Source organism: Crocuta crocuta, unplaced genomic scaffold, assembly GCF_008692635.1.
Source record: "Crocuta crocuta isolate KB4526 unplaced genomic scaffold, BGI_CrCroc_1.0 scaffold110, whole genome shotgun sequence".
Classification (NCBI taxonomy): domain Eukaryota; kingdom Metazoa; phylum Chordata; class Mammalia; order Carnivora; family Hyaenidae; genus Crocuta; species Crocuta crocuta.
The window spans coordinates 3,386-30,030 of record NW_027527386.1 but is presented as its reverse complement, the minus strand read 5'-3'; the positions used below and the strand labels follow the sequence as shown (position 1 = coordinate 30,030).

The 26,645-nt window shown below is 45.6% G+C and overlaps 1 protein-coding gene across 1 annotated transcript; it reads left to right on the top strand.

Moving 5' to 3' along the window:
* Positions 1–1,580: 1,580 nt before the first annotated feature.
* Positions 1,581–25,786, top strand: LOC144241107 (adhesion G protein-coupled receptor E1-like; the record flags this gene model as incomplete). The annotated part of the gene is made up of 6 exons (XM_077775582.1): positions 1,581–1,620; positions 3,565–3,618; positions 17,816–17,962; positions 20,803–20,958; positions 22,801–22,947; positions 25,637–25,786. Coding segments are annotated over exons 1-6 (685 nt in total), but the record flags the coding sequence as incomplete, so codon positions are not given.
* Between the last annotated feature and the right edge of the window lie 859 nt (positions 25,787–26,645).

The window sequence follows — 26,645 nt, the reverse complement described above, 5'->3', positions numbered from 1 at the left end:
TTTCAGACTCTTCCTCCCCCCGCCCAGGTGTTTCCCAGTTCTGCTGTTCTGGCTTTATAACTTCCTTTCGGTCCCACAGCCCCTGCCCTAGACCAGACCATCTCTNGAGATGGGATTTGAACTCCTGGTGATTTGGCTCTAGAGTCTGTTTATCCCCCAGGGTTTCTCCGTAACACAACACACCTCTTGTTTATCCTCTTACTTGGAAATTGCTGTGTTTCTGTGCTGCTCTCAACTGCAGCCTCACTGGGCAGGGTCCCTTGATGCACACACAGGGGGCCATTGATGAGTCTTCTCAGTGATCATACCTCCAAGGGGGGTACTTTGCTTTGCATGGAGCAAATGGGAGAATGCAGAAACACGTGGGGCTGTTCTTCTCAAGAACGTGGGGTTGGCTTTTGTGCCTCATTTTAGCCTGTATAGATGTTTTGGTGCCTACCCACACCCAAGACCCTGAACCCCTCATGGCACCCTAATTGACATTTGTCATTTGACAGGCTTACACTCAGGTTACCCCATTCTGTCTGTTTGGTGGCCAGGCCCAAGGGGTTGTGGGTTGATGCAATCCTCAATCCGTGACTGGCAGTACCCAGTGGATACATACCCCAGCTCCCTTGCTTCTCAGTTGGGGTAACTGAGAATGTTCTGGGCTGCCTTTCGAGGTCCTGGTGACATCAAGTTCCAGTTTCTCACTATGCAACTTGCTGGAAGACGTAGCCACTGGGGACCCTTTCCCCCCCCCATTTCCCTGCTCCCCTCCCCAGCTGGGGTTTTCTGGGGTCACCTCCCCGATAAACAACTTTCACTAGAATCCCAGTCTCAGCATCAGCTTCTGGGGACCCTGGCTAGGCATTGCCAGACCTCTGTGTGTGTGAGATCGTACACGCAGGGTTGGAGGTGCTGCTGTGCTGGGGTCACAAGTAGGAGAGCTGGAGGTAGATGGAATGGTTCAAGGGCAAGGCCTTGGAGCCAGAGGATATGGATTCAAATCTCGACTCCAAGTGACCTTGGACAAGTCACACCCCCTCTCTCCATGGCTAGCTTTCTTTATTAATTTTAATGTTTGTTGTTGTTGTTGTAAGATGTCTAGGGGTCAGAATCTCTACTCGATGATGTGGATGTGATGCTGAAATTGAATTTCGTTGGCCATGTGTCTAGAATGGCACCTGGTCCGTGAAGGCTGAGATGGCTGTCTCTTAGGGTGGGCTGGGAAGAGTCCTTTGAGTCCGGTCTTCACTTTGCTGGGGACAGATGGCGGTAGGTTACTTGGAGGTGCAGGGAAAGAAGGCTGAGAGTCAGTGCTGGTGGGGAAAGAAAAGATGCAAGAGTTGGGGGAAGGAGAGAGGCTGGAGAGCCTGAACACAGCAACACAGCAGCTGGATCAACTTCTCTTCACGGTGGCAGAAAAATAAAATTAGGGGTTTGCCACAATGTCCTCATCTAGAAAACTTCAGCAAGAAGGGCTGTCTTGCCCTGGTGGCGTTGAGCAATTCTGGCTCCACCCCTACCCTCTCCCCATATCCTCTGCTATTGAAAACCCAGAGAACGAAGAAGAGGTTCCCTTCTTTGAATGACAGACACACGGGACCATGAGGAACCTCAGCTTGCTCCTCTTATGGGGTGAGTGTGCGCTGAATGGTTGTGGGAGGGTTGGGGGAAGCCTGAACTGGAAATAGAATCCAGGGAAAAGGGAAGGACATGGGGCATCCAGCCAGGGATCCCAATCCTAGGCTGGACACTACGAACACCTTCTTTATAGGACCTTTGAGAAAAATCACTCTGCATAGGGAATTCCATCTGTCATGCTAGACTTTCTTTGTAGTCATCTGTTTGACACGTATTTCTTGCAGCCATGAGTCTGATTTCATAGTAGGAAGGTCAGGCAGAAGAGAAGCCACTTACAAGAATAACAAACACCCATTTGCACCATTGTAAGTTCCTCAAATGTCTTCACCAACCTCCTCTAATATTGGATCCCTAATAGTCTCATTTTACCAAGGAGGAAACTGAGGTAAACTGAGGTAAAAGAGATGAAATAATTTTCCAAAGACTACTAAGCTAAGAAGTACTACACTTTATCACTATGCTATCCTGTCCCAAATAATAACTACACAAAAGCATTTCAGGCAGCCATAGTGCTGTGAAAGTAGACAGTGTCTGGGGGTTATGTTGAAGGGGGAAGTCAAAGAAGGCCTCTCGGGGGCTGGGGTGATATGTGTGCTGAGCCGGAGCCATGAGATGGAACCTTCCTGTCTCTTATTTTCCTTTCTTCAGGCTTCAGTTTGTATTGGTCTTGTTTATTGTCTCTGTTCTGGTTTTCTTCCTGTCTTTCAAGAGTTGGTCACTTGTTCAAATCTATGAATGCAGGACAGTGTTTCGAGCAACAGGTGCAGGCTTCCCCACCTGGGGTCCAGTCCGTCTATTTGTGGAAGAGAAAACTTAAGCCCAAAGAGAGTGAGTAACTTTCCTAAGGCCATGCAGTCAGTAATTCATGAAGCCAGATTTTTAAGCTCAAGCATTTTGACTCCAGAGTTGGCATGCTGAAAAATGATGTTCTGTTGCCTCTAAAATAATTAACAAGCAAGAGAATTTCAGCTGGTGATAATGAACGGGAATGTTGGGATTTTGGGGCTGTGGGACCTGCTGACTGGGAGGCTTCATTAGAAGGAGCAGGTAACTCGTGGACTCCACATGCAGGAATGCCAAGTTGTTGCTTTGGCCTGTCTGCCCTGGTATTAGCTCTAGTGCCTCTTATTCTGTCCTGAAGTTAATCAGCAAAAGGTGGTGACGACGTCATGGTGCTGCGGGTAGAGGTGGTGGGTTCAGTGGGTGAATGTCGTGGGGGTTGTGGAAGTGGAGGTTGTAATGTTGGAAACGAGCTTGGTGCTGGGGGCTGCACTGCCTTTTAGCCAATTTTTAAAAAATTTATTCATATTTGCGAGAGAGAGAGCATGGGGGAGGGGCAGAGAGAGAGGGATAGAGAGAATCCCAAGCAGGGCTCAAACTCACAAACCTTGAGATCATGAACTCAGCTGAAATCAAGAGTCAGACCTTCAACTGACTGAGCCACCTAGGAGCTCCTAGGAAAATTTAAAAGTCTAACCACCTGACCTCTAATGCCATTTTAATGGGACAGATATACTGTACATCTATTTATGTATTATATGTAACATTTCCATATGTCTTCTTTAAAAAAAGTAAGGTTTTTTTCCATCTCTCCCCAAGAGCCATGTTTTGTCCAGTTGGGGGAGATGTCTTTTTTTTTTTTNTTTTTTTTTTTTTTTTTTTTTTTTTTGAGAGTACATGTCTTAGTGTATGTTCTTGAAAATCAGCTGGTACGTTTTTGTTCTGTCATTGAAAATTAAGATGATACAAACAAAGTGAAAACCATAAAGTGCAAAAAAGCAAGAATGGCTTCTGTGAACATTATGTGAAATATTGTGTGTCACTCAGTTGGATCTCTCATTTGGACTAATCAGAATGGAATACTTTGGAATACTTTGTCAGATTTATCCCACATTGCTTCTTGATGGTTCATGGTATTTTTCTTTTCTTTGTTTATAGGGTGTTGTGGTTTATGCAGCTCGCATTTTTTCTCAACAGAATCAACGACAACTGGTAAGTTGGTCAAAGAGAATCCATATGCTCAATGTGCGGGAGGGTGTTTTCTGGGGAGGAGATCCTTATGTCCCAGGAGACTGAGCTGCAGCTAAACACTTGCTGGGAGCTACTTAGTGCCAGGGAAAGGGATAAATAATATCTGGGTCTCCTAGTTTCTTCTCTAGGCTCTTACCTATGTGGTCTTGCATTCGCTGTGTGACCTCAGATAATACACACAAAACCACTCTGATTGTCACTTTCCTCAGCTGTGAAATACAGATACCAAAGGTTCCCATCTACGGGGATGTTGGAAGCTTAAATCAAAAGAGGTAACTTGGTTAACCACCTGGCACATGTGATAAGAGCTTCATAAATGGTAGTGTGGTGGGAATACATTTTTAAAATGTATTGCTTCCTTCTTCCATCTAAGCTCCTGCTGGATGGAGAGGGAAAATATTGCAATATTGCCAGTTCTTAGTGTTCTCAATGTCTCAGTTTCCTGGCTCAGCCTTCTCTGGGAAACTCAGTCTATGTTGTACAAACAGTTAATCTTTCCAATTTCCTACCCTCCCAAGATGGCAGCTGGATATTGGTATAGGGGCAACTTCTAGGATCTTGTGGCTGTGGAAGGTAGACTCTGGTTGGGGTGTTTTGTCTGGGGTGTTTTGTCTACATGTAGAGCATGGCCCCACCTTGCTTGTGTCATTCTCCTCTCAGCAGCTTCCCCCCCACCCCAGGGGTCCATGCAAGAGCTTCTGCTTTCTTTGTTCACGCTGTAGGAAATAAAAAGAGCTTTCTTAGAACTACCTACTAGCTACTTCCCTCTGCGGGTTCTAATTGTTGGCTCTCACACCTTGTTGGATGTGATAGCCGCAGAAAGCAAGCTTCTCTTCTAACTAGGAAACCCTACATGCTTTCTGTTGGCAGAAGTCAGCCCCTACCCTTGATACACTAAATTCACCCATTCGGTGTGGGATTTTCTGAGGTGAGGTGGCAGGGGAACAGGTCTTCTGGTAGGTCCTTCTCACCTCCTCTCTCTATTAGCTTCCCATAGTTGTTTTTTCTTAGCCCTTGTGATAGGTATTTGCATTACGCCACAGCTTAATGAAAACTCTACCTTCTAGTCCTCCGAACCTGATTCCTGAAAATTGTTTTGATTGAGTTATGTCTGACATATAACAATCTGTGTTAGTTTAAGGTGTATACTTGTTGACTTGATACACACATATGTTGAGAAATGATTACCAGCACAGTGTCCACTAACATCTTCATCACCTTTCTTTTGCTTTTGAAGCTATTTAAGATCTACTCATAGCAACTACCAAGCATATACTACACTATTGTTGTTTTTAAATGTTTATTTTTTTTTTGAGAGAGAGAGAGAGAGAGCGTGTGTGTGCACGCGCTCGTGAGCAAGGGAGAGAAGGAGAGAGGATCTGAGGTGGGCCCTGGGCTGTCAGCAGAGAGACTGATCTAGGGCTCAAACTCATACCCACGAACTGAGATCTGACCCACGGTTGGATGCTTAACCAATTTTGTCACCCAGGTGCCCCTGTAGGACAGTATTGTTAACTAGCGTCACCATGCTATATACTAGATCCCCCAGACTCATTCCTCTTATAAGGCTTTCTTTCAAGACTCTTATCTTGCTGGAAACCCAAACATCTAGTTTGGTATTTAAAACCTGAACGTTGCTAATTTACTTTCATCATGTGTCTACTGCTAAGACATCTTACTTTTTCCTGAAGAAGATGAAATTCTTTGGCAGAGTGTGTTGGGGGAGTGGGCTCACATCCATATAAGTGGAAAAGAGAAAATTATATATTTTCAAATCATATAAGGGTCACCTTAATTTTTAAAAATGATCATTATCATTGATTCCAAAAAGCCTTTGGCTGGTAAGGAAGTAATTATATTAATCTCCAGCACTCTGGGACCTAGCCTAGGTCAGATACAGCATGGGCAAGGTGGGAAGAAAATAAAAGAAAGAATGTGTGCCCCATGTCGAGAGTGTGAGAGATGTTATAGTTGAGGCATGTACAAAGAATTTGTAAGTAAGACTTCAAAAGGTTTAACATTTGAGAAAACTGGGCACAATTGGCATTAAAAATGCATAAACATTTTTCATACGGGCACTTGTTGGAATGAGCACTGGGTGTTATATGCAAACCAACTTGAGAATAAACTATTTAAGAAAAAAATGGGATGTTACCTTTGCGATAGTTCATCAGAGTGCCCAGTTAAGATATTTGTGCTTTTCTGTCTCTACTGTACTTAATAATATATTATAAAAATGCATATACATTTTGGGGCTCCTGGGTTCAGTTGGTAAAGCGTCCCACATCAACTCAGGTCATGATCTTGCAATTCCAGAGTTCGAGCCCCTCGTTGGGCTATGTGCCGACAGCTCTAAGCCAGGAACCTGCTTTAGATTCCAGGTCTCCTTCTCTCTCTGCCCCTCCCATGCTCACACTATCTCTCACTCTCAAAAATAAATAAACATTAAAAAAATTTTTTTAAAGCTTCTGCACAGCCAAGGAAACAACCCAGAAAATTAATAGGCAACCAACGGAATGGGAAAAGATAGTTGCAAATGACATATCAGATAAAGGGTTAATATCCAGAATATATAAGGAACTCATCAAACTACACGCCCGAAACACAAACAACCCAGTGAAGAAATGGGCAGAAGATATGAACAGACACTTCTCCAAAGAGGACATCCAGATGGCCAACAGACACATGAAACGATGTTCAGCATCCCTCCTCATCAGGGAAATACAAATCAAAACCACACTGAGATACCACCTCACGCCAGTCAGAGTGGCTAAAATGAGCAAATCAGAGAACTCTAGATGCTGGCGAGGATGTGGAGAAACGGGCACCCTCCTACACTGTTGGTGGGAATGTAAACTGGTACAGCCCCTCTGGAAAACAGTGTGGAGGTTCCTCAGGAAACTAACAATAGAACTCCCCTATGACCCAGCAATAGCACTGCTAGGAATTTACCCAAGGGATACAGAAATGCTGATGCATAGGAGCACATGTACCCCAATGTTCATAGCAGCACTCTCCACAATAGCTAAAACATGGAAAGAGCCTAAGTGTCCATCCACAGATGAATGGATCAAGAAGATGTGGTTTATCTATACCATGGAATACTCCATGGCAATGAGAAACAATGAAATCTGGCCATGTGTAGCAACATGGATGGACCTTGAGGGTGTTATGCTGAGCGAAATAAGTCAGGCAGAGAAGGACAAATATCATATGTTTGCACGTATAGGAGGATTAGGAGGAACTTGACGGAGGAACAAGGGGGAGAAGAAGGGCGGAAATGGTGGGGGAAAGGGAGAGAAGCAAACCATGAGAGACTCTTGAACGCTGACAAAAACTGAGGACTGATGGATGTGGGGGGAGGGGGGGATGGGCATGGAGGAGGACACTTGTGGGGATGAGCACTGAGTGTTATGTGGAAACAAATTTGACAATAAACTATTAAAAAAAAAAGAAAAAAGAAAAAAAAACAAAAAACAAAAAAAAAATTTTAAATGTATATACACATCGACACAACAATTCCTAATCCAGAAATTTATTACAAAAAGATATTCATATAATCCACAGAGAAACATCACCATAGACACGAGAAAGTGTACTTATACTACTTTGGTAACAACTTGGAATAAACAATGTCTACATGAGGGGACTGGTTGAATAAAATGTTGTGTTTCATAGAATAACCCTAGCTACTGTAACAAACCCAAACTGTCCGTGGCTTAATAAAAAGAAATTTAATTTTTGTTTAAGAATCTAATCCAGATATTTCTGGTCAGTGGGTGGCTTTCCCCAAGCCGTAATTCAGAGACCCGGACTCCTTCTGTCTTGTGGCTCAGCCGTGCTAGGGTCTTAGAGTCTTCTGCAGACCTTAGAAGAAGGAAAAAGGAACAGTGGAGAACGCACACCCACTTTATTAAAACCTCATGCTGGCAGTGATGCACGCTGAATTTGTTCAAGGTCATATGGCCATACCTGGACACAAGGTGAGCTGGAAATGTAGTTGAGGTTGGACAGCTGCTTGCCAGTGACAGCTTCGTAGTATGGACAGGGAGTGTGGAGTAACTGCTTGATTTTTGGCTACAAGCCATCTCTGTCACAATCACGTCCCATGGACACAATGGAAGGTACACAGATGTTCGAAAGCATGAGTTAAGTCTGTAGGGACCGACATGGAAAGGTGCCCCAAACATATTCTTCTCTTAATTTTTATTATAGAAACCTTTTATTATTTAAACCTTCAACGGTAGGGGAAATAGTGTAACAAACTCCTATGTACCCATCACCCAGCTTCTGTATTTGACTAATGTTGCTTCTCTTGGTTTGCAAGACCTACCCTAGTGCAAAAACAGTAATAATACAACCGTATCGTCCAACAGAACTTTCTGTGATGACGGACATATTCTGGATGTATGGTGACCCCTAGTCAAAAGTCGCTAGTGAACAACTGAAATAGGGATAATAGGACTGAAGAATGGAATGTTTCCATTAAAAATATTTTTTCAGATTTAAACGCAGCCATCTATGATTAGTAGCTACTGTTGTGGAGAAGCACAGTAGATTCTATATTCCACGATCCCATCTGTGTCCATAAAATTGTGTGAATTTATAAATGTATCTGTATTTAATAATACATTTGCATGACTGAGGCTTTGAATAGGATCTGTCTTTGAGGGGATTCACTCTAAGCTGTTGACAGTGGTTACCTCTGTGTATAAGGATGGGGGACTGAGATCTTCACTTTTACTTTAAATACTTCTGTACTGCTTGAGGTTTTCTTGTCTTTACAGCTTTTTAACATTTTTTTATTATTTTTGAGAGACAGAGACAGAACATGAGTGGGGGATGAGGCAGAGAGAGAGGGAGACACAGAATCCGAAGCAGGATCCAGGCTCTGAGCTGTCATCACAGAGCCTGATGCGGGGCTCAAACCCACGAACCATGACATCATGAGCTGAGCCAAGCCATGGTCGCTTAACCAACTGAGCCATCCAGACGCTCCTGAGGTCTTCTTTTGCAAGCACTCATTACCTTCTTAGAAAAAGATGCAAACAAAACAAAAAGGTACCAAAATACGGGTTACCATCCGCTTTTGGTCAGTGTCTGCAGAAGCAGAGCCTGATGAGAGGATTCTTGTGTGAGTAATTTACTGAGGGAGGGCTGTCAGGAGGCACTCGCAGGGGAGCGAGGGAAGCAGGACAGAGCAGGGACAGACAGAACCACATGGAAGGTGTTTGGGGAGAGCCTCGGCCACAGCCTGGTCTCACAGGCAGCCCTGGGGCGTGAAGTGCACCCCAGGGGCTCACCTGCTCAGATCAAGGGGGAGGCTTGCTGTGACGTTCCAGCATCTGTCTGCCAGTCATTGCCTCCAAGCCAGTGAAACAGCTCGGGGATAGGTATACCAAGCCGGTAACGCAGATGGCAGGTGCCAAGAGTGACCACAATCTACCCTCTCCTGACCTGGCAAGATGGGAAGAGCTCATGAGCTGATGTAGGTGAAGGCCCAGGAAGAGACGGTACCTGTTGCTGCTTTTGTATCTCTCTCTGCTGAATCACCCTCATTCAGAGAAATACAGAGGCTGGCTGGCTCCCAGCCACTTTCAAGGGGAGCCGATGGCTTCTCATTCCTCTGCCTGCAACCTGGGTGGCAGGGCACGCATGTTGATAAAGAGACTCCCCCAGACGGAAGGCACTTAGCCCTTGGGCAAGCAGCTCCGTCTCTCAGTTTTGTCATCTGATTAATGGGTACAGCGACAACCCTCCCCCAATGTAATGGGATAGTTGTGAGGATTCCATTGCATGTGCATTGTCAAGAGCTGGGCTCTGGAGTCACATTTCCTGGGCTCAGGTCTTGATTCCAGCACTCAGGTATTGCAGTAGATCCTCCAAGATTTCAGCTTCCATGAAAACGGGGGTAAGAGGGGTTAATAAGGCTGGGTTTCGATGAGCATTAACTGGCACCTGGAACATCACTGGTGCTCAATGATGTTGACCCTCCTGCTTCTCAGAGAAATGTAAATTACCCGGTTCTTTCTGGGGGTTGGGGGGCAAAGCCTGTGACCAGGGTCCCTGGACGCACTGCCAACCTTCACTCTTTCTACTCGTTCTACTTACTCTTGTTTTGCATTCTGATCCATTGTGTGACCCGGGAGAGGCTCCACAAGGTCACCTGGGCATCAGATTGCACATCTGTAAAATGGAAGCCTACTGTTTGCCTTGAAGAAGATGTGACCACTGTCCTGGCCTGCCTCCAACCAGGAAGGGGGTTCCCAGTACTCTGGACTTTGCTAACATCAGGAAACCCCTGGGGAATCCCGGGTCGATAGGTCAACCCACCTGGAAGCATTATTGTGGGGCCTGCAGAAAATGTACAGAAGGGGACTGGTGCTCTGGAGGCACCAATGAAACGGAAGCTCTACTTATATTTTTAAAAGTCTTTTTGGCACTTGGAGTTTTCCTTCCATGCTTGGGTCAGTTAAGTGATCGCCCATTAAGTTGTTTCGTTCATGACTGAGGATCATGTGTCTGTCTCAGGTGGATTTTTAAAGGGGTCTCTTCTCTGGTCTCCTGGCTTCTTGACTTTGCAGAGGCCACCAGACGACCCGAGTCAGGTCCTGCCCTCCTCTGCCCACAGCCCCTCAGGGCTCCGACCTCCCTGGGGTAAAACCGAAGTCCTCCCTGGGGCCCCCAAGGCCCTAGAGGACCTGCCTCGTTCCCACCCTGCCCTGCCGTCATCCTCACTCCCCCTCGCTCGCTCTGCTCCAGTCCTACACACCTCCTCGCTGTTTCTCCAATACCCCAGGCCCATTCATGCCCCAGGCAGGACCTTTGCATGAGCTGTGCCCCCTGTTTAGGATGCTCTTGCCCTATATATATACACATGGTTCCCTCCCCCACCTTCTTTATTTTCAGCTCATGTGTCATCTTCTCCGTGACTGCCGTAGTTTGACATTGTATCCCTTGCCCTCACCTCTCCAGATTATCCACTCTGTTGAAGTTGGGGAATTTTGTGTGTCTTGTTCCACTGCTGAATCCACAGTGCCCAGAATAGTGCCCAACACACAGCAGGCAGTTTGTATTTGTCAAGAGTTATCCAGAGAACCAGAGCCAATAGGATGGATACATACAGGTAAAGATTTATTATAAAGAATCGTTTGTGTGATTAGGGAGGGCTAGCAAGTCGGTGCACGCACAAGTCCTGAGACCGGAAAGCATTTGGGAAACTGAGCAAAGGTGAGCATGGCTGATGGGAGGAGGCAGGAAGAGGAGATGGAGAGGTTGCCAGGTGCCCAGTCACTTGGGTTGTGGTTCCGGTTTGGGGCAGGTTTGAGTTGTGAGCAATTGAGCCACAGAGGAAGAGGGTAATGGAAAGCTCAGATGAGATGCCACAAGTGATAATGTGCCGGAAGTCTGCAAAGCATTAGGCAGCCCCTGCAGATGAAAGAAGAAGCTGTTCATAAGAAAGGAGATACACTTGAGACAAGGGAAATAAACAAGGCATGTGGTAGGAAGTGCAGAGCCTGACTCTCAAGGCTTTGAGAATAATGCATCTCTTGGAGTTGGATTATTTATAAAGTGCTTCCCCACCCTACCGATCGACATTGGCATTACCTTCCAACCCTCTCTTTCTTTTTCTTTTTTAAATAATTTATTGTCAAGTTGGTTTACGTATAACACCTAGTGCTCATCCCCACAAAGGACCTCCTCCATGCCCATCACCCTCTTTCCTTATCCCCCACTCCTATCAGCCTTCAGTTTGTTGTCAGCATTCAAGAGTCTCTCATGGTTTGACTCCCTCCTTCTTCCTAACCAATTTTCCCCTTCTTCTCCTCCATGGTCCTCCATTAAGTTCCTCCTAATCCTCCTATACGTGCAAACATATGATATCTGTCCTTCTCTGCCTGACTTATTTCACTCAGCCTAACACTCTCAAGTTCCATCCATGTTGCTACACATGGCCAGATTTCATTGTTTCTCATTGCCATGTAGTATTTCATTGTATAGATAAATTACATCTTCTTTTTTTTTGTAATAGTTTATTGTCAAGTGGTTTCCATATAACACCCAGTGCTCATCCCCACAAGTGCCCTCCTCCATGCCCATCACTCTCCTTCCCCTCTCCCCCACTCTATCTGCCCACAGTTTGTTCTTGGCATTCAAGAGTCTCTCATGGTTTGTCTCCCTCCCTCTCTTCCACTATTTTTCCCCTTCTTCTCAGCCATGGTCCTCTGTTAAGTTCCTCCTAATCCTCCTATAAGTACAAACATAAGGTATCTGTCCTTCTCTTCCTGACTTATTTCGCTCAGCATAACACCCTCAAGGTCCATCCATGTTGCTACACATGGCCAGATTTCATTCTTTCTCATTACCATGCAGTATTCCATTGTATAGATAAACCACATCTTCTTGATCCATTCATCAGATGATGGACACGTAAGGTATCTCCATGTTTTGGCTATTGTTGAGAGTACTGCTATGAACATTGGGGTCCATGTGCCCCTGTGTATCAGCACTCATGGATCCCTTGTGTCAATTCCTACTAGTGCTATTACTGGGTCATAGAGGAATTCTATTGTTAATTTTTTTAGTTCCACCCTGTTTTCCAGAGGAGCTGCACCAGTTTACATTCCCACCAACAGTGTAGGAGAGTGCCCATTTCTCCACATCCTCGCCAGGATCTAGAGTCCTCTGATTTGCTCATATAGCCTAGGAATAAACTTAACCAAAGATATAAGAGATTTGTATGATGAAATCTATAAAAAACTTATGAAGGAAATTGAAGAAGACACAAAAAAATGGAAAAACATTCCATGCTAATGGATTGGAAGAATAAATATAGATCTACACATTCAATGCAATCCCAATCAAAATTGCACCAGCATTCTTCTCAAAACTGGAACAAACTATCCTAAAATTTGTATGGAACTACAAAAGACCCTAAATAGCCAAAGTAATATTGAAGAAGAAAATCAAAATGGGAAGCATCACCATCCCAAACTTTAACCTCTACTACAAAGCTGTCATCAAGACAGTATGGTATTGGCACAAAAACAGACACATAGACCAATGGAAAAGAATAGAGAACTCAGAACTGGACCCAAAAATGTTCAGCCAACTAATCTTTGACAAAGCGGGGTAGACCATCCAATGGAAAAAAGACAGCCTCTTCAACAGATGGTGCTGAGAGAACTGGACAGCAACATGCAGAAGAATGAAACTAGATCATTTTCTCACACCATACACCAAAATAAACTCAAAATGGAAAAAGGACCTGAATGTGAGACAGGAACCATCAAAACCCTAGAGGAGAAAGCAGGAAACAACCTCCTTGACCTCAACCGCAGCAATTTCTTACTTGACACATCCCCAAAGGCAAGGGAATCAAGAGCAAAAATGAACTGTTAGGACCTCATCAAGATAAAAGGCTTCTGCACGACAAAGGAAACAATCCATAAAACTAATAGACGACTGACGGAATGGATAAAGATAGTTGACCAACCCTCTCTTTCTTTCACATCCTGCTCCAACCCACTGGCAAATCCTGCTGGCGTCACCTTCAGAACGAACCCCGATCGACTCTTGTGCCTTCTGCTGCTCTCAGCCGGGCTGCACCTGCCATCCTTGCTCACCTGGACAGGTGCAGTGCCCCCTTCCTGGTCATCCTGCCTCTGTCCCTCTGAGACCGTTCATCTTCCGACCAGAGGATCCTGTTAAACCTCAGTCTGCTGTGTGCCACCTGTGCTGAGCCTCCCCCACGGTTCCCGTCACTCTCTGAGAGAAAGCTGAGGTGTGACAGTAGTCTAGCCAGTCCTACACCATTGAGCCGCATCCCCACCTCCCCTTTACCCTTGTGCACTCTGCTCCAAACACACCGGCCGCCTCGTAATTCCACAAAACCACCAGATGTGGTCCAGCCCCTGGGTCCTTCATGCATTTGCTGTTTCCTCTGTCCTAAGTACCTTCGTAGCTCACTCACCTCCCTCTGGTCTTTGTTCCAGTGCTACTTTCTCAGTGAGGTCTTCATTATTGAGCAGCAGCTGTGTACCGGGCACTGTTCTAAGCACTCAGCACACAGCATGAATGAGACAGGCATAAATCCCTGCCTTCCGGAGCTCAAATCCCATCAGGGAAACAGATTTAAAACAATCGATTACAGGGGCACTTGGGGGGCTCAGTCGGTTAAGCATCCGACTTCAGCTCAGGTCATGATCTCAAGGTTCGAGGGTTCGAGCCCCGTGTCGAGCTCTGCGCGTCATGACAGCCAGCTCAAAGGCTGGAACCTGTTTCAGATTCTGTGTCTCCCTCTCTCTCTGACCCTCCCCTGCTCACGCTGTCTCTCTCTCACACACACACAGAAATAAATAGAACATTTAAAACATTTAAAAAAACAACCAATTACAAAAGTGTTTTACAAACAATGGTCTTAGAAATTGCCTGAAAATTGATTCCATTTCCAGCCAGATCTGCCTCTCCCTGGGTACCAGTAGTGAAAATCACGCACCCCAGGTTTGGACAGGCCTGGGGCTGCCAGTCCCCAGCTGACAGTCCTTGGAGAAGTTACTTACCTCACTGAGACTCAGTCGTCCACATCTGTATATTGGGAATTGTATGAGTTTCCTACGGTGGCTATAACAAATCACCACAAAGCTTACCTTACAGATCTGGAGGTCAGAAGTCCAAAGTGGGTCCTGGTTGGCTAAGATCAAGGTGTGAACAGGGATGAGTTCCATTCTGGAGATTCAAGAAGATAATGTGTCTTTTTGCCTTTTCCATCTCCTAGAGGTTACCTGGATTCCTTGGCTTATGTCCCTCTTCCTCCATCTTCAAAGCTGGCAGTGACTGGCCAAGTCTTTCTCACATTGCGTCACTTCCTCTCTTGGCTTCATCTTTCCGTTTTAAAGACCTTTGTGATTACCCTGACCCCATCTGGGTAATCCAGAATGACCCCTTCATGTCAGGATCAGCAAATTCCATCGAAATCCATAGTTCTTTCTTGCCACACAGCACAGGTTCCGGGGATTAGGATGCGGTCATCTCTGAGGGCGCCTATGTGACCAACTGTGTGAAGCTGGACATCCGACTTCAGCTTAGGTCACAATCTCATGGTTCATTAGTTCGAGCCCCACATCAGGCTCTCTGCTGCTAGCGTTGAGCCCACTTCAGATCCTCTGTCTCCCTCTCTCTATACCCTTCCTCTGCTCTCTCTCTCTTTCTTTCTCTGTCTAAAAAATAGTAAATAAACATTTACATAAAGGATGTGATCAGGGCACATGCACCCTGATGTTTATAGCAGCACCATCACCAACAGCCAAAGTATGGAAAGAGCCCAAATGTCCATTGATGGATGAATTGATAAAGAAGAGGTGGTGTATATATACAATGGAATATTACTCAGCAATCAAAAAGAATGAAATCTTGCCATTTACAACTACATGTATGGAACAGGTGGGTATTATACTAAGTTAAATTAGTCAGAGAGAGACAAATATCATATGACTTCAGTCATATGAGGACTTTAAGACACAAAACAGATGAACATAAGGGAAGGGAAGCAAAAATAATATAAAACAGAGGGGGACAAAACATAAGAGACTCTTAAATACAGAGAACAAACAGAGGGTTACTGGATGGGGTTGTTGTTGGGGGGAGGGGCTAAATGGGTAAGGGGCATCAAGGAATCTACTCCTGAAATCACTGTTGCACTATATGCTAACTACCTTGGATGTACATTTTAAAAATGACAAAAAAGGGAAAGGGGATATGCTCATCTAAGGAGGGGCCATAATTCTGTTGACCACAGGAATAATAGTATCAAATAAGTTTCTTCCCAGTCACCAAGAAACCTGCCTCCAACTCTGGCTTTGTTTTGGAGCTCACAGTTGGTGGGGGATATGATTACTAGAAAGCTGACCATACAAATATTCAAGCAACTATAATTATGATAAGTGTCATAAAGAAGGAGCACAGGAGGCTATGATGGAGAACACAGGGGAAGCTTTTAGGGGAAATGACACTTAAGAAAGACATGAAGAATGAGTAGGAGCTGCGCAGGCAAGGTAGAAGCAAAGGATATAGAATGTGCAAAGGTTCTGTAGCAGGAAGTCTAGAAATGGAGACTTACATGAAATGTGGCTTAAAGATGTGGTTTGTTCGGGTCACTGGGGCTTGTGGGTCCTGTTTAAGTGATTTGGACTTTAATTCTGAGTGCAACAGGGAGCACTGAGAGCAGAGGTGGGGGTAGATAATCAGATGTGCATTCAGAGCTGACTACTATGTGGAAGAGAGATTGCAGGGTACATCGGAAGACACAGGGATGTAGAACCCACCACGAGCATAGCTGTGGTGATGGAGAAAAGTGTGTAGGTGTCCAATACTATTTGGGTAGAGAACAACAGGGCTTGGGGTCCCACTGGATGTGAGGGTGAGGGCTAAACAGATAAACTGAGGTACAGAGAGGTGAAATCACTTGTCTCCCAGAGCTGGACTGGCTAGGATGTAGTTTTGACTGTTTCTATAGTAACCAAACAACTTAGGCATTTATTTCTTAGAAGTTCATTCTTATAAATCTCTAACTTACAGGTGGAACAGAGTGACCAGGCTGGCCAGTCCATGGGATCATTCCACCTTGCTGCCTCTCCATCCCTCAGCATGGTGGTTTCCCAAGCCATCCTCCGCAGGGTTAAGGGTAGACCAGCCCACTCTCTCCATGCTCCCGCCCAGGGGGAAGGGGAAGAATGAAGTGGAAAGCATGTCTATTCTTTCTTTAAAATTTTTAAATGTTTATTTATTTTTGAGAGAGACAGAGACAGAGTGCAAGCAGGGGAGGGGAAAAGAGAGGGAGACACAGAATCGGAAACAGGTTCCAGGCTCTGAGCTGACAGAGGTGGACACAGGGCTCAAACTCACTCACTGTGAGATCATGACCTGAGCCGAAGTCAGACGCTTAACCCACTGAGCCACCCAGATGCCCCAACATGTTTATTCTTTTCAAGACCATGGCTAAATGGTGCACATGTCACTTCCACGCATGCCCATTGGCCAGAACGTACTCACATGAGCTGCAGGAGACCCTGGGGATGCAGTCTTTAACAGGATGGTCCTGTTACTAAAAGGAAGAGGAGGAGATAGGTCTGTGAGGACAGCTGCAATTCTCTCTTTGGAGGTTTACTTCTGGAGCTTTAGAGAAGGTCTTACGTGTTCCAAACGCTGAAATTTTGACTAAACTCTTAAGTCTAGAGCTCTGATGCTCGTGCTGTGGTCCATGGACCAGCAGCATCAGCGTCATTCAGGGGCTTGTGACAAATGCAGAATCTCAGGCCCTTTCCCAGACCTGCAGAATCAGCATCTTCTTTTTCCAGATCCGGGACGCAGGTGAGGCAGATGCTGTTGGTCCGAGGACCACACCCAGAGTAGCAATGCCAACATCAGTGCTTCTCACACTCTCATGTGCACACAGATCACCCTGGGGTCTTGCTAAAATGCGGGTTCTCATTCATCAGTTCTGGGACAGGGTCCCGAGATGTTGCATTTCCATCAACCTCCCAGGCAGTGTTGATGCTCCTGGCCATGAACTGCATTTAGAACAGGAGAATTCTAGGGTGTCCAAGGTCCTTGTCAGCACTGAGCGGTTTCTCAGGACCGCTGTTACCACAAACCAGGGTGTTTAAAACAACAGAACTCTATTCTCTCGCCGTTCTGGGGGCCAGAAGTCTGAATTAAGGTGTGCACGGGGCCAAGCTTTCTCTGAAGGCTCTAAGGGAGAATTTGTTCTGTGCCTGTCACCCAGCTGGGGTGGCTGGTGTTCCTTGGTGTTGCTTGGTTTGAAGGTGGATCACTCCAGCCTCTGCCTCTGTGATCACGTGGTGTTCTCCCTGGGCCTGTATCTCTCCTCCTCTTCCTATAGATACGCCAATCATATCAGATTAAGGGACCACCCAACTCAGGTAGGATCTCACCCTAGCTTGGGTCTTAATTACATCTTCTGAGACCCTGTTCCAAATAAGGTCACATCTCAGGGACCAGGACTTTGGGCTTCAGCTTATTTGGTGGGAGAGGGAGGGTATATTTCAGCCCCCAACAGTCCCCTTCACCCTCTCATGCTGCTTCCCCTTGATGCCCACCCTGGAACCCTCACACAAGCTCTTCCTTCTGTCCTGCCCAGATGTGAATGAGTGTGAGGACACCACCATATGCCCGTCTTTTGCGATCTGCACCAACACCATGCATAGTTACTACTGTACTTGCAAACAAGGCTTTCTGCCCAGCAATGGACTAACTCAGTTCAGGGGCCCGGGAGTGACCTGCGAAGGTGAGTCAAACCCTCAAACCCTCTGCCATTTTGTAGGATGATCAGGTGGAAGCTAGCTGGGCGGTGGATGTAGGTACTTTTTCTTTGTCCCAAACACTATTTTCTCCCTCTCTCCTGCCCTGCCCCTTTTCATCTTTCTTTTTATAATGACAGTGATCCTTGTGCACTAAGAATTCCAACTATTGGTTTGCTTCTCTCCCTTTCCCCCACTATTTCTGCCCTTCTTCTCCCCCTTGTTCCTCCGTCAAGTTCCTCCTAAAATCCTCCTATACGTGCAAACATATGATATTTGTCCTTCTCTGCCTGACTTATTTCGCTCAGCATAACACCCTCAAGGTCCATCCATGTTGCTACACATGGCCAGATTTCATTGTTTCTCATTGCCATGTAGTATTCCATGGTATAGATAAACCACATCTTCTTGACTCTTGAATGCTGACAAAAACTGAGGACTGATGGATGTGGGGGGAGGGGGGGATGGGCATGGAGGAGGACACTTGTGGGGATGAGCACTGAGTGTTATGTGGAAACTAATTTGACAATAAACTATTAAAAAAAAAAAAGAATTCCAACTATTTGGAACTAGCATTAGGATGAAAATAAAAGTAAAAATCATGCCATTTGTCAATATCCAGAAATACTACTGATTCATTTTTGTTGTCTTTCCATGAAGAAAACAAGAATTTCTAAAATTCACTGAATACCAGGCCCCCAGTGAAGGGATTTATGTGCATTTTTCATGAAACTGAGTGTAGGCATCATGATGATCTCCACTGTGCAGATGGGGAAACTGAGGCTTGGAGTGCTGGAATGACCTAGTCACAGTCGTATGGTTGAACTGGACTCCAAACCCAGGTCTTTACAACTCTCAAGGCAGTTTCTGAATCATGTTACCTATTTGCCACACTCCATTTGTGAGGAGGTGGGAAATATATTTATCCTCTCCTAGCCTCAATGTTTCCATCTGCAGAATGAGTGTATAAGAGTACCTACCTCAGGGGTGCCTGGGTGGCTCAGTCGGTTGAGTGTCCGACTTCAGCTCAGGTCATGATCTCACGGTTCATGGGTTCGAGCCCCACGTCGGGCTCTGTGCTGACAGCTAGCACAGAGCCTGGAGCCTGCTTCAGATTCTGTATCTCCTTCCCTCTCTGACCCTCCCCTGCTCACACTGTCTCTCTCAGAAATGAATAAAACATTTAAAAATTAAAAAAAATAAAAATAAGAGTACCTACCTCAAAGGATACTTGGAAAAATTAAGGGCAATAAAGTACATAGTGTGCTAGGCACATGTATTCTACCAAGAGCTGCTGTTCACACAAGTAACATACACAGACACAATCCCCTGAATGAGTGACACTCTTTGTCTCTATTTCATACATTTATGTCCCAATTATCTTCTTCCCAGTCGAGATCTGATTGTGTCTCTGCCTAAGACCAAGGATCATTGAACTTTTTAATGCAAAGGGCCAAATAGTAAACATTTTGGTAGTTGCAATCTGTGTCATTTCTGTCATGACTGCTTAATACTCCAGTCATGGTGCAAAAGCAGCCATAGACGATACCCAAATGGATGGATGTGGGTTTGTTCTAATAAAACTTTATTTATACAAACAAGTGATAGACTGGATTTGACCCACGAGCTATAGTTCACCGGGCTCTGAATAAGATTATTCATTTCTATTGTTGTAATACCCAGGGAGGCCTCAACTCCTTCGTTATCTTTGAGTTACAGTCCGTGGGTCATTTGGTAAGCTACATAGTCCTGATAGACCCTGGTTTTTCAATTTGGCTTGAAATCAATAATCTCCATCTAGAAAATAATGGATACTACAGCAAGGATTTCATCCCCTTTATGCCTTTGATCCCAGTTTGGTGCCTAATACATTGCGAGTATTCAATAGATATGTATTGAATAAAGGAGTACATTACCTTATTATGTCAACACCAGATTTAATCTCTCATTAACAGTTGTCTCTCATGTTTTACTACTTCAAACTAAGGTGGGATGAACTTTCCTGTGATCTGATCTTGACGTCCTAGAGCAGCTCTAGATTTCTGTCTAGACGCATAATTTTCTGGGAGGAGCTCTAAGAGACTTCCCTTGAGGTTATATTTGCGTGACAATTACACAGCGAGTGTTTAGGTGATGTGGCCAACCAGATCTGAAGGAGACTCGAGCTGGGCCTCCCCATGGCACCGTGAATGCTCAATTTTAAGGGTCTCTCAATGCTTTGCAAGTAATTCTTTATTATCTACTCCTGGGTAGATACGTAATACATCAAACTGAGTACATCAAAACTGAATACATCAAAAGAATGACAATCATTTATCTTGTTCATAAACATATCTGTCACCTGAGTTGAGTTCGGTGACTATGGCTGTTCTCTGTTCCACGCAGTGTCAGATGAGTTGGCTCATGTTGGGGTAGAGAATCTGTTACCCAGAGAGCACACCCACAAGGCTGGCAAGCTGCTGCTGCCTTGGGCTGGCTGCTCCACCAGGGCTGTGGGCCGGGCACATGGTTCTTCTCCATGGGAGCTGCTTTTTCATGGCGGGTTGGGATTCCTCACATACGATACCTAAGTTCCAAGAAGGAGCATCTCAAGAGATTAAGGAGGAGGTGCCTCATCTTTATTACCTACTGCCACCAGCTCAGAGCCCCGGCATGCTCAGATTCAAGAGCAAGGAACATAGACCCCATTGCCTGCTGGAAGGAGTACGAATTCATAGAATAAAGGCAGGGTGTACGGCCTGGAAGACACTATTCCCGCCATCTTTGAAAATACAGTCTGCTACACAAGATGAAGCAAATCTGTAACTCCAACTCTTTCTGTGTCCAGATATAGATGAATGTTCTCAAAACCCCCAAGCATGTGGTCCCAACTCAATCTGCAGTAACCTGCCAGGGAGGTACAAGTGTAGCTGTTTGCCTGGTTTCTCTTCTCCCACTGGAAATGACTGGACTTCGGTAAAGCTGGGCCGTTTTTCATGTAAAGGTAACTCTCTCAGGCATGGGTCTTTGGTTGACAGAGACCACTGGGTGGTACATGTGTTTCTCACCTTTGACACACAACTTTGGTCGGTTCACTCTCCTCCACTGCTCCTCAGATATCAATGAATGCCTGTCCAGTGGGGTCGCCCAGAGCATGCTGAGTGTACCACTTCCTAGGGAAGCCACAATTGTAGCTGCCAGGCTGGATTCATCTCTCACAACTTGATCTGTGAAGTTACAGAGGACCTGCTTTTCTTCCTATACCTACTCAATTAATTAACAACCACCTCACTTGATGGTCCTGTTAGGTAGATGTTACATTCTTCATTTTGGGATGAGGAAATTAAGGCTCAGACCATTGAGGTAACTTTCCCAAGGATACTCAGCTGTTTAGAGGAAGAGTCAGGATGGGAATTCCAGCTGAGGGTCTGCGCTGAGTCCAGCAGTGGGTCAGACAGTACCTGAGGGTAATGGTGGGCTCTGTCCCTAGAGCAATTTGTTCAACTCGTGGTGGTGAAGGGAGGTTGTGGCTGCTACTGTTCTCTAGTAAGGAGAGGCCACAAATCTGCTAAAAACCTTGCAATGCCCAGAAGAACCTCCCTACAACCAAAACAAATCTGGTCCCAGATGTCATTAGTTCTGAGGTAAAAAACTCTGTCCTAGGGTGAGCTCAGACTCAAACTTCAGAACTTTTTCCTAAAAGGGATTTGATTAAAGACCTCAGGTTTACTCTCCACCCCCACACTCCACACCGTTTGTAGTAAATCAGTCATTATAGTTTGGGGAATTTACTGGCTAAGTATGTCTTGAATCTCTCCATTTTCCCTCATCCTTGGTTCAGGCTTCATCATTATTTCAGCAGCCACCTGGGCTTGTCCTTCCTACAGACTTGTCCCATTGAATCCATCCTTCCAATCTGCAGCCAGAATTTTCTCACAAGATGCAAGGGCTCTGTCTTCCTGGGTCTGGTTCAGAACTATTGTTCTCCATGCTCATTTGTAGGGAAGGTGACTCCATCAAGCAAGGGATGGAGTGATCAAGCCCTTATCACATCCTCTTGGCTTGGAGTAAAAAATGTTTGAAGTCCTGTCTGGTTTTTCTGATACATTTGTGGCAGTTAGCTATTACTGAAAAACAGACCACCCTGAGTGCCAGTGGCTAGAAACAAGCACTGTACAGTTGGTTTGTATTCTGTGCATTGGAAATTTAGGTTGTCTCCACTGGCCACTGCTTGGGTCTGTACTGGGCTTGTTCCTGTGTCTGTGGTCAGCTGTGTCAGCTTTGCTCATCATGCGTGGGCTGCCTCACATTTCGGGGGCTTCCCTGGGATGGTCCATCTCTATTCCACCTTGTCTCTCATTCTCCATTATGGTAGTCTAGGACTTGTTCATATGGCAGAAACAAGGAGCTTAAAGAATGAGCAGAACCAAACAAATCTCTAGACGTCTCATTTTGGAACTGGCACGACATTATTTCTGCTGTGTTCTATTGGCCAGTGACAGTTATAGGCTAACTAGATTGAAGCTAGATTCAAGGTGTGAGGAAACAAGCTCCCGTTACAAAGGAAGAGTGGCAAAGTCTCTTTGCACTGCACCATCTGCATCCCATGGTGTGGGTGCAGGGAGGAGTAAAGGAGCACAGCCATTCTATGTTCATCTGTTTGGGAGCCATTTACCACCCTCCAACTATATACATTGGGTCATAATTTATATTTGTGGTCAAGTGTAAGTGCAAGGGAGATGAGGAGTAAGGGGAGGACATGCACAGTGACTCTCTGTTTGCATTAGAATCTCCTTTTCTCATTTCCTCATCTGCTTTGTCTTGGGTTTTTATCTCCACTGGCCAGATGTGGATGAATGTGCTGATATCAGAATTTGCCCGGAGCATGCGACTTGCAACAACCATCCTGGAAGCTACTCTTGTGTCTGCAACCAAGGATTTGCATCCAGTAGTGGAAACACAAGCTTCCAGGGCTCAGGAGAGACATGTGAAGGTAGGAGGGAAGGGTCTGCTGGGGAGCCAGGTCCAAGTCTGCATGGGAGGACATCAGTAGTGGGCAAGGGGTCAGATTGAATCTCGGTTGAGCTCAAAGCCGTCTCCTGCTGAGCTGATGCCAATAACTGCTCATCCATTCATTCATGCACTCATTCAACAAATACTTCCTGAACACCAACTATTCGCCTGGCACTATTCTAGGGATGGTGGATAAAGCAGTAAATAACACAGACAAAGCTATTTGTTCTCCTGGACATCCTCATGTAGTGTGTGTGTGTGTGGGGGGGTGGATAGATAGCAAAATAAATCCATGAACGTCTGTGTGCCAGGAATAGTTGAAAGAGATCATGTTAAATAAAGCAGGAAAGGTCGATAGGCAGTACTAGGAGTGGGGGTCAACTTTTAATAGAGTCAGTGGTAAGCAAAGGCTACACAGAGATGTTGACATTTGAGAAAAGAGGCGAAGAACATGACAGAGTGAGATATTGGGTATCTGGGGGAAAGGTGTTCCAGGAGGAACATCAGATACAAAGGGTAAGAGGCAGGATCCCAACCAAGGTGCTAAGCTCTTCCCTACATGTCTCAGTGTCTTCCCTAAAACCTGATGGTATTAGTGGCATTTTGTGCCCATTTTACAGATGAGGATCCTGGGCCTCCATTGAGGTAGAAAAACCTTTCCAAGGTCAAATAGGTACAGAGTAGGGGAGTCAGGATCCAAACTGTGCCAAGGTGTGACTTCACATCCAGTGCTTCAACCATCTTGCCATCCTGCCTCCAAATGAGGCTGATACATCTGGCAACCCACGGTGGGGGCTTGCATAGGGCTGACATTGACTAAGCCCAGATTCCGAGACTCTGACTCAAAACAGCCTAGGAAGCTGTTTTCCAAATTGTCCAGAACCAGACGGAGCCTAAATCCTGATGTGCTTTTCACGGGCTGTGTGACTGCACAATTGTGAAGCCTATTTCCTAAATGAAAAATGAAGGAATGTTAGTGTGCACCTCACAGGGCTGCCGTGTGCATTCCTGAGGGACCTCCTCAGTGCCTGTCACGTAAAAAAGCATGTTAGCCGTTAATTCTGTTTTAATTAATAAATACTTACCTCATCATTGTTTTTCTCCAGGCTCTTTTCTGAGTGATTCACAGATGACACCTTATTTAATGCCCCCAAACAACCCTATGGAGCGAGTACGATTATTATCCTATCTGACACACGAGGGTGCACTGAGACACACAGAGGTGACCTATCTTGCCCAGTGCATTGTCAGTTCAGGGCCACCAGAACAAAACACTGCAGGCAGAGTGGTTTCTACATTGAGATCTATTTTCTCTCCTTGTGGAGGCTGGACTCTGAGAGCACAGCCGGGTTCTGGAGAGGGCTGTCCTTCTGGCTTCCACATGACTGCCTTCATTCTGGGTCCTCATGGACAGTGAGCTCTGGTGTCTCTTCCCCTGCTTTTAAGGGTACCTTTCCTATTTATTAATGTTTATTTATTTATTTTTGAGAGTGAGGGAGAGAAAGAGAAAGAGAGAGAGAGAGAGAGAGAGAGCCAGCATGCAGAAGGAATAGAGAGACAGCGACTGAGAGAAGAAGAGAGAAGGGGAGAGAGAATCCCAAGCGGGCTCCACACGGTCTGTGCGGAGCCCAGTGCAGGGCTTGAACACACCAGCTGTGAGATCATGACCTGAGCTTAAACCAAGAGTCGGAAGCTCAACTGTCTGAGCTACCCAGGTGCCCCCGGGCACTAATCTCATCTTAAAACCTTATCAACCTAATCATCTTGAAAATGCCCTTTGTCCAGATACCATCTCATTGAGTGTTAGGGCTTTAATGTATGAATCTAGGAGGACATAATTCAGCCCACAGCACCCAGTGACACACAGCCAGTAAAGACAGAGCCAAGCTTTGAGCCCAGGATGTCCATGCTCTCCACCCCTCCACTTGGATGCCTCTCGGTTATTATTATTGATAACATCACATTTCCTAGGGGGAGGCCTTGAGATTTATCAAGGAATGAGAGGGCAAGTGAGTTCAAGGCTGAGGGAGCAGAGAATGAGCCTTCATGGACCTACAGGCAATCAGTGAATCTGGATTACTGGAAGTACTAAGGGATTCGAAAGAAAAGATGAGAGGCGCCTGGGTGGCTCAGTCGGTTGAGCATCCAACCCGGATCAGGTCATGGTCTCATGGTTAATGGCTTAGAGCCCTGCATTGGGCTCTGTTCTGACAGCCAGCTAAGAGTCTGGAGACTGTTTCAGATTCTGTGTCTCCCTCTCTCTCTGACTCTCCCCTGCTCACACTGTCTGTCTCTCTCTCAGAAATAAATAAAACATTAAAAATTTGAAAATACAAGGAAGGAAGGAAGGAAGGAAGGAAGGAAGGAAGGAAGGAAGGAAGGAAGGGAGGGAGGAAGGAAGGAAGGAAGGATTACCTAGGTGAGCTCAGGTGGGTACAAACTGAGTCTCCTGTGTTCTAGTGGGGAGTTTGGATTTTATCCCGAGGTGTGGAGAGCCTCATCACAAGATTTGTGTGGGTCACAGTCATGGCTCTTTGCACTTCCCATCAGCGGTGTTTAAGGGGTGGGAGCAGAGCCGGGAAACCGCTGGCTTCGGTCAGGATGGGGCTGTGCACCACCACGGCCTCAGTGTCCTTCATCCTGTTGACTTAGCCTCGTTTTCTGCTTAGATGTGGACGAATGTGCCAGGAACTCCACTCTTTGTGGCCTCAACTCCATCTGTACCAACACCCTGGGAGGATACCGTTGCTCCTGCCTGCCTGGGTTCTTTTCACCTGTTGTCTGGACCCCTGACAAACCAGAGGATTTCAGGTGTACAGGTAACGCTCCCAGCCATGCTGAGGGCTTTTAATGGAAGTCAACATACCCTGAACAGAGTGGCTTACAAAGATCTCTTTCTGCTTGCTCATGATTCTGTGGATGACTGCATGGGTTCATTGGGGAGCAATGGGATGTGTGGGAGTTCCAAAATGGCCTCGCTTATATGGCTGGTAGTTGGTGCTGGTCTCTGGGTGGGAGCTCAGCTGGGCCCTTCAGTTTTCCTCATGGGCCTGTACATACCAAAATTTTGGATAGTTACTACTGCACTTGCGAACGAGGTTTTCTGTTCAGACAATGGACTGACCCAGTTCAGGAACCCAGGAGAGATATGCAAAGTTGAGTCCACACTCCCTCAAGCCCCTCTAGCATTTTGCAGGATAATTAGGTACGATCTGGCTGTGTAGTGGATATAGGTATTTATTCTTTTTTCCAAACATTATTTTCTCCCTCTCTAAGCCTCAATGTTTCCATCTGCAGAATGACTGTATAAGAGTTCCTACTTCAAATGATAGTTGTGAATATTATGTACAATAAAGCACGTAGTGTGCTAGGCACCTGTATGCTTCCAGAGCTGCTATTCACACAAGTTATATAAACTGACACAATCCCCTGATTGAGTGATGCTCTTTGTCTATATTTCTTATATTTATATCCCAAATCTCTCCATCACAGTCAAGATCTACATAAGACCAGGGATCGTTGAACTTTTTTATGCAAAAGGCCAAATAGTAAACATTTTGCAGGTTGCAAGTTGTGTGATCTCTGCCATGACTACTTAATACTCCAGTCGTAGTGCAAAAGCAGCCATAGAGGATACCCAAATGGATGGATGTGGGTTTGTTGCAATAAAACTTTATT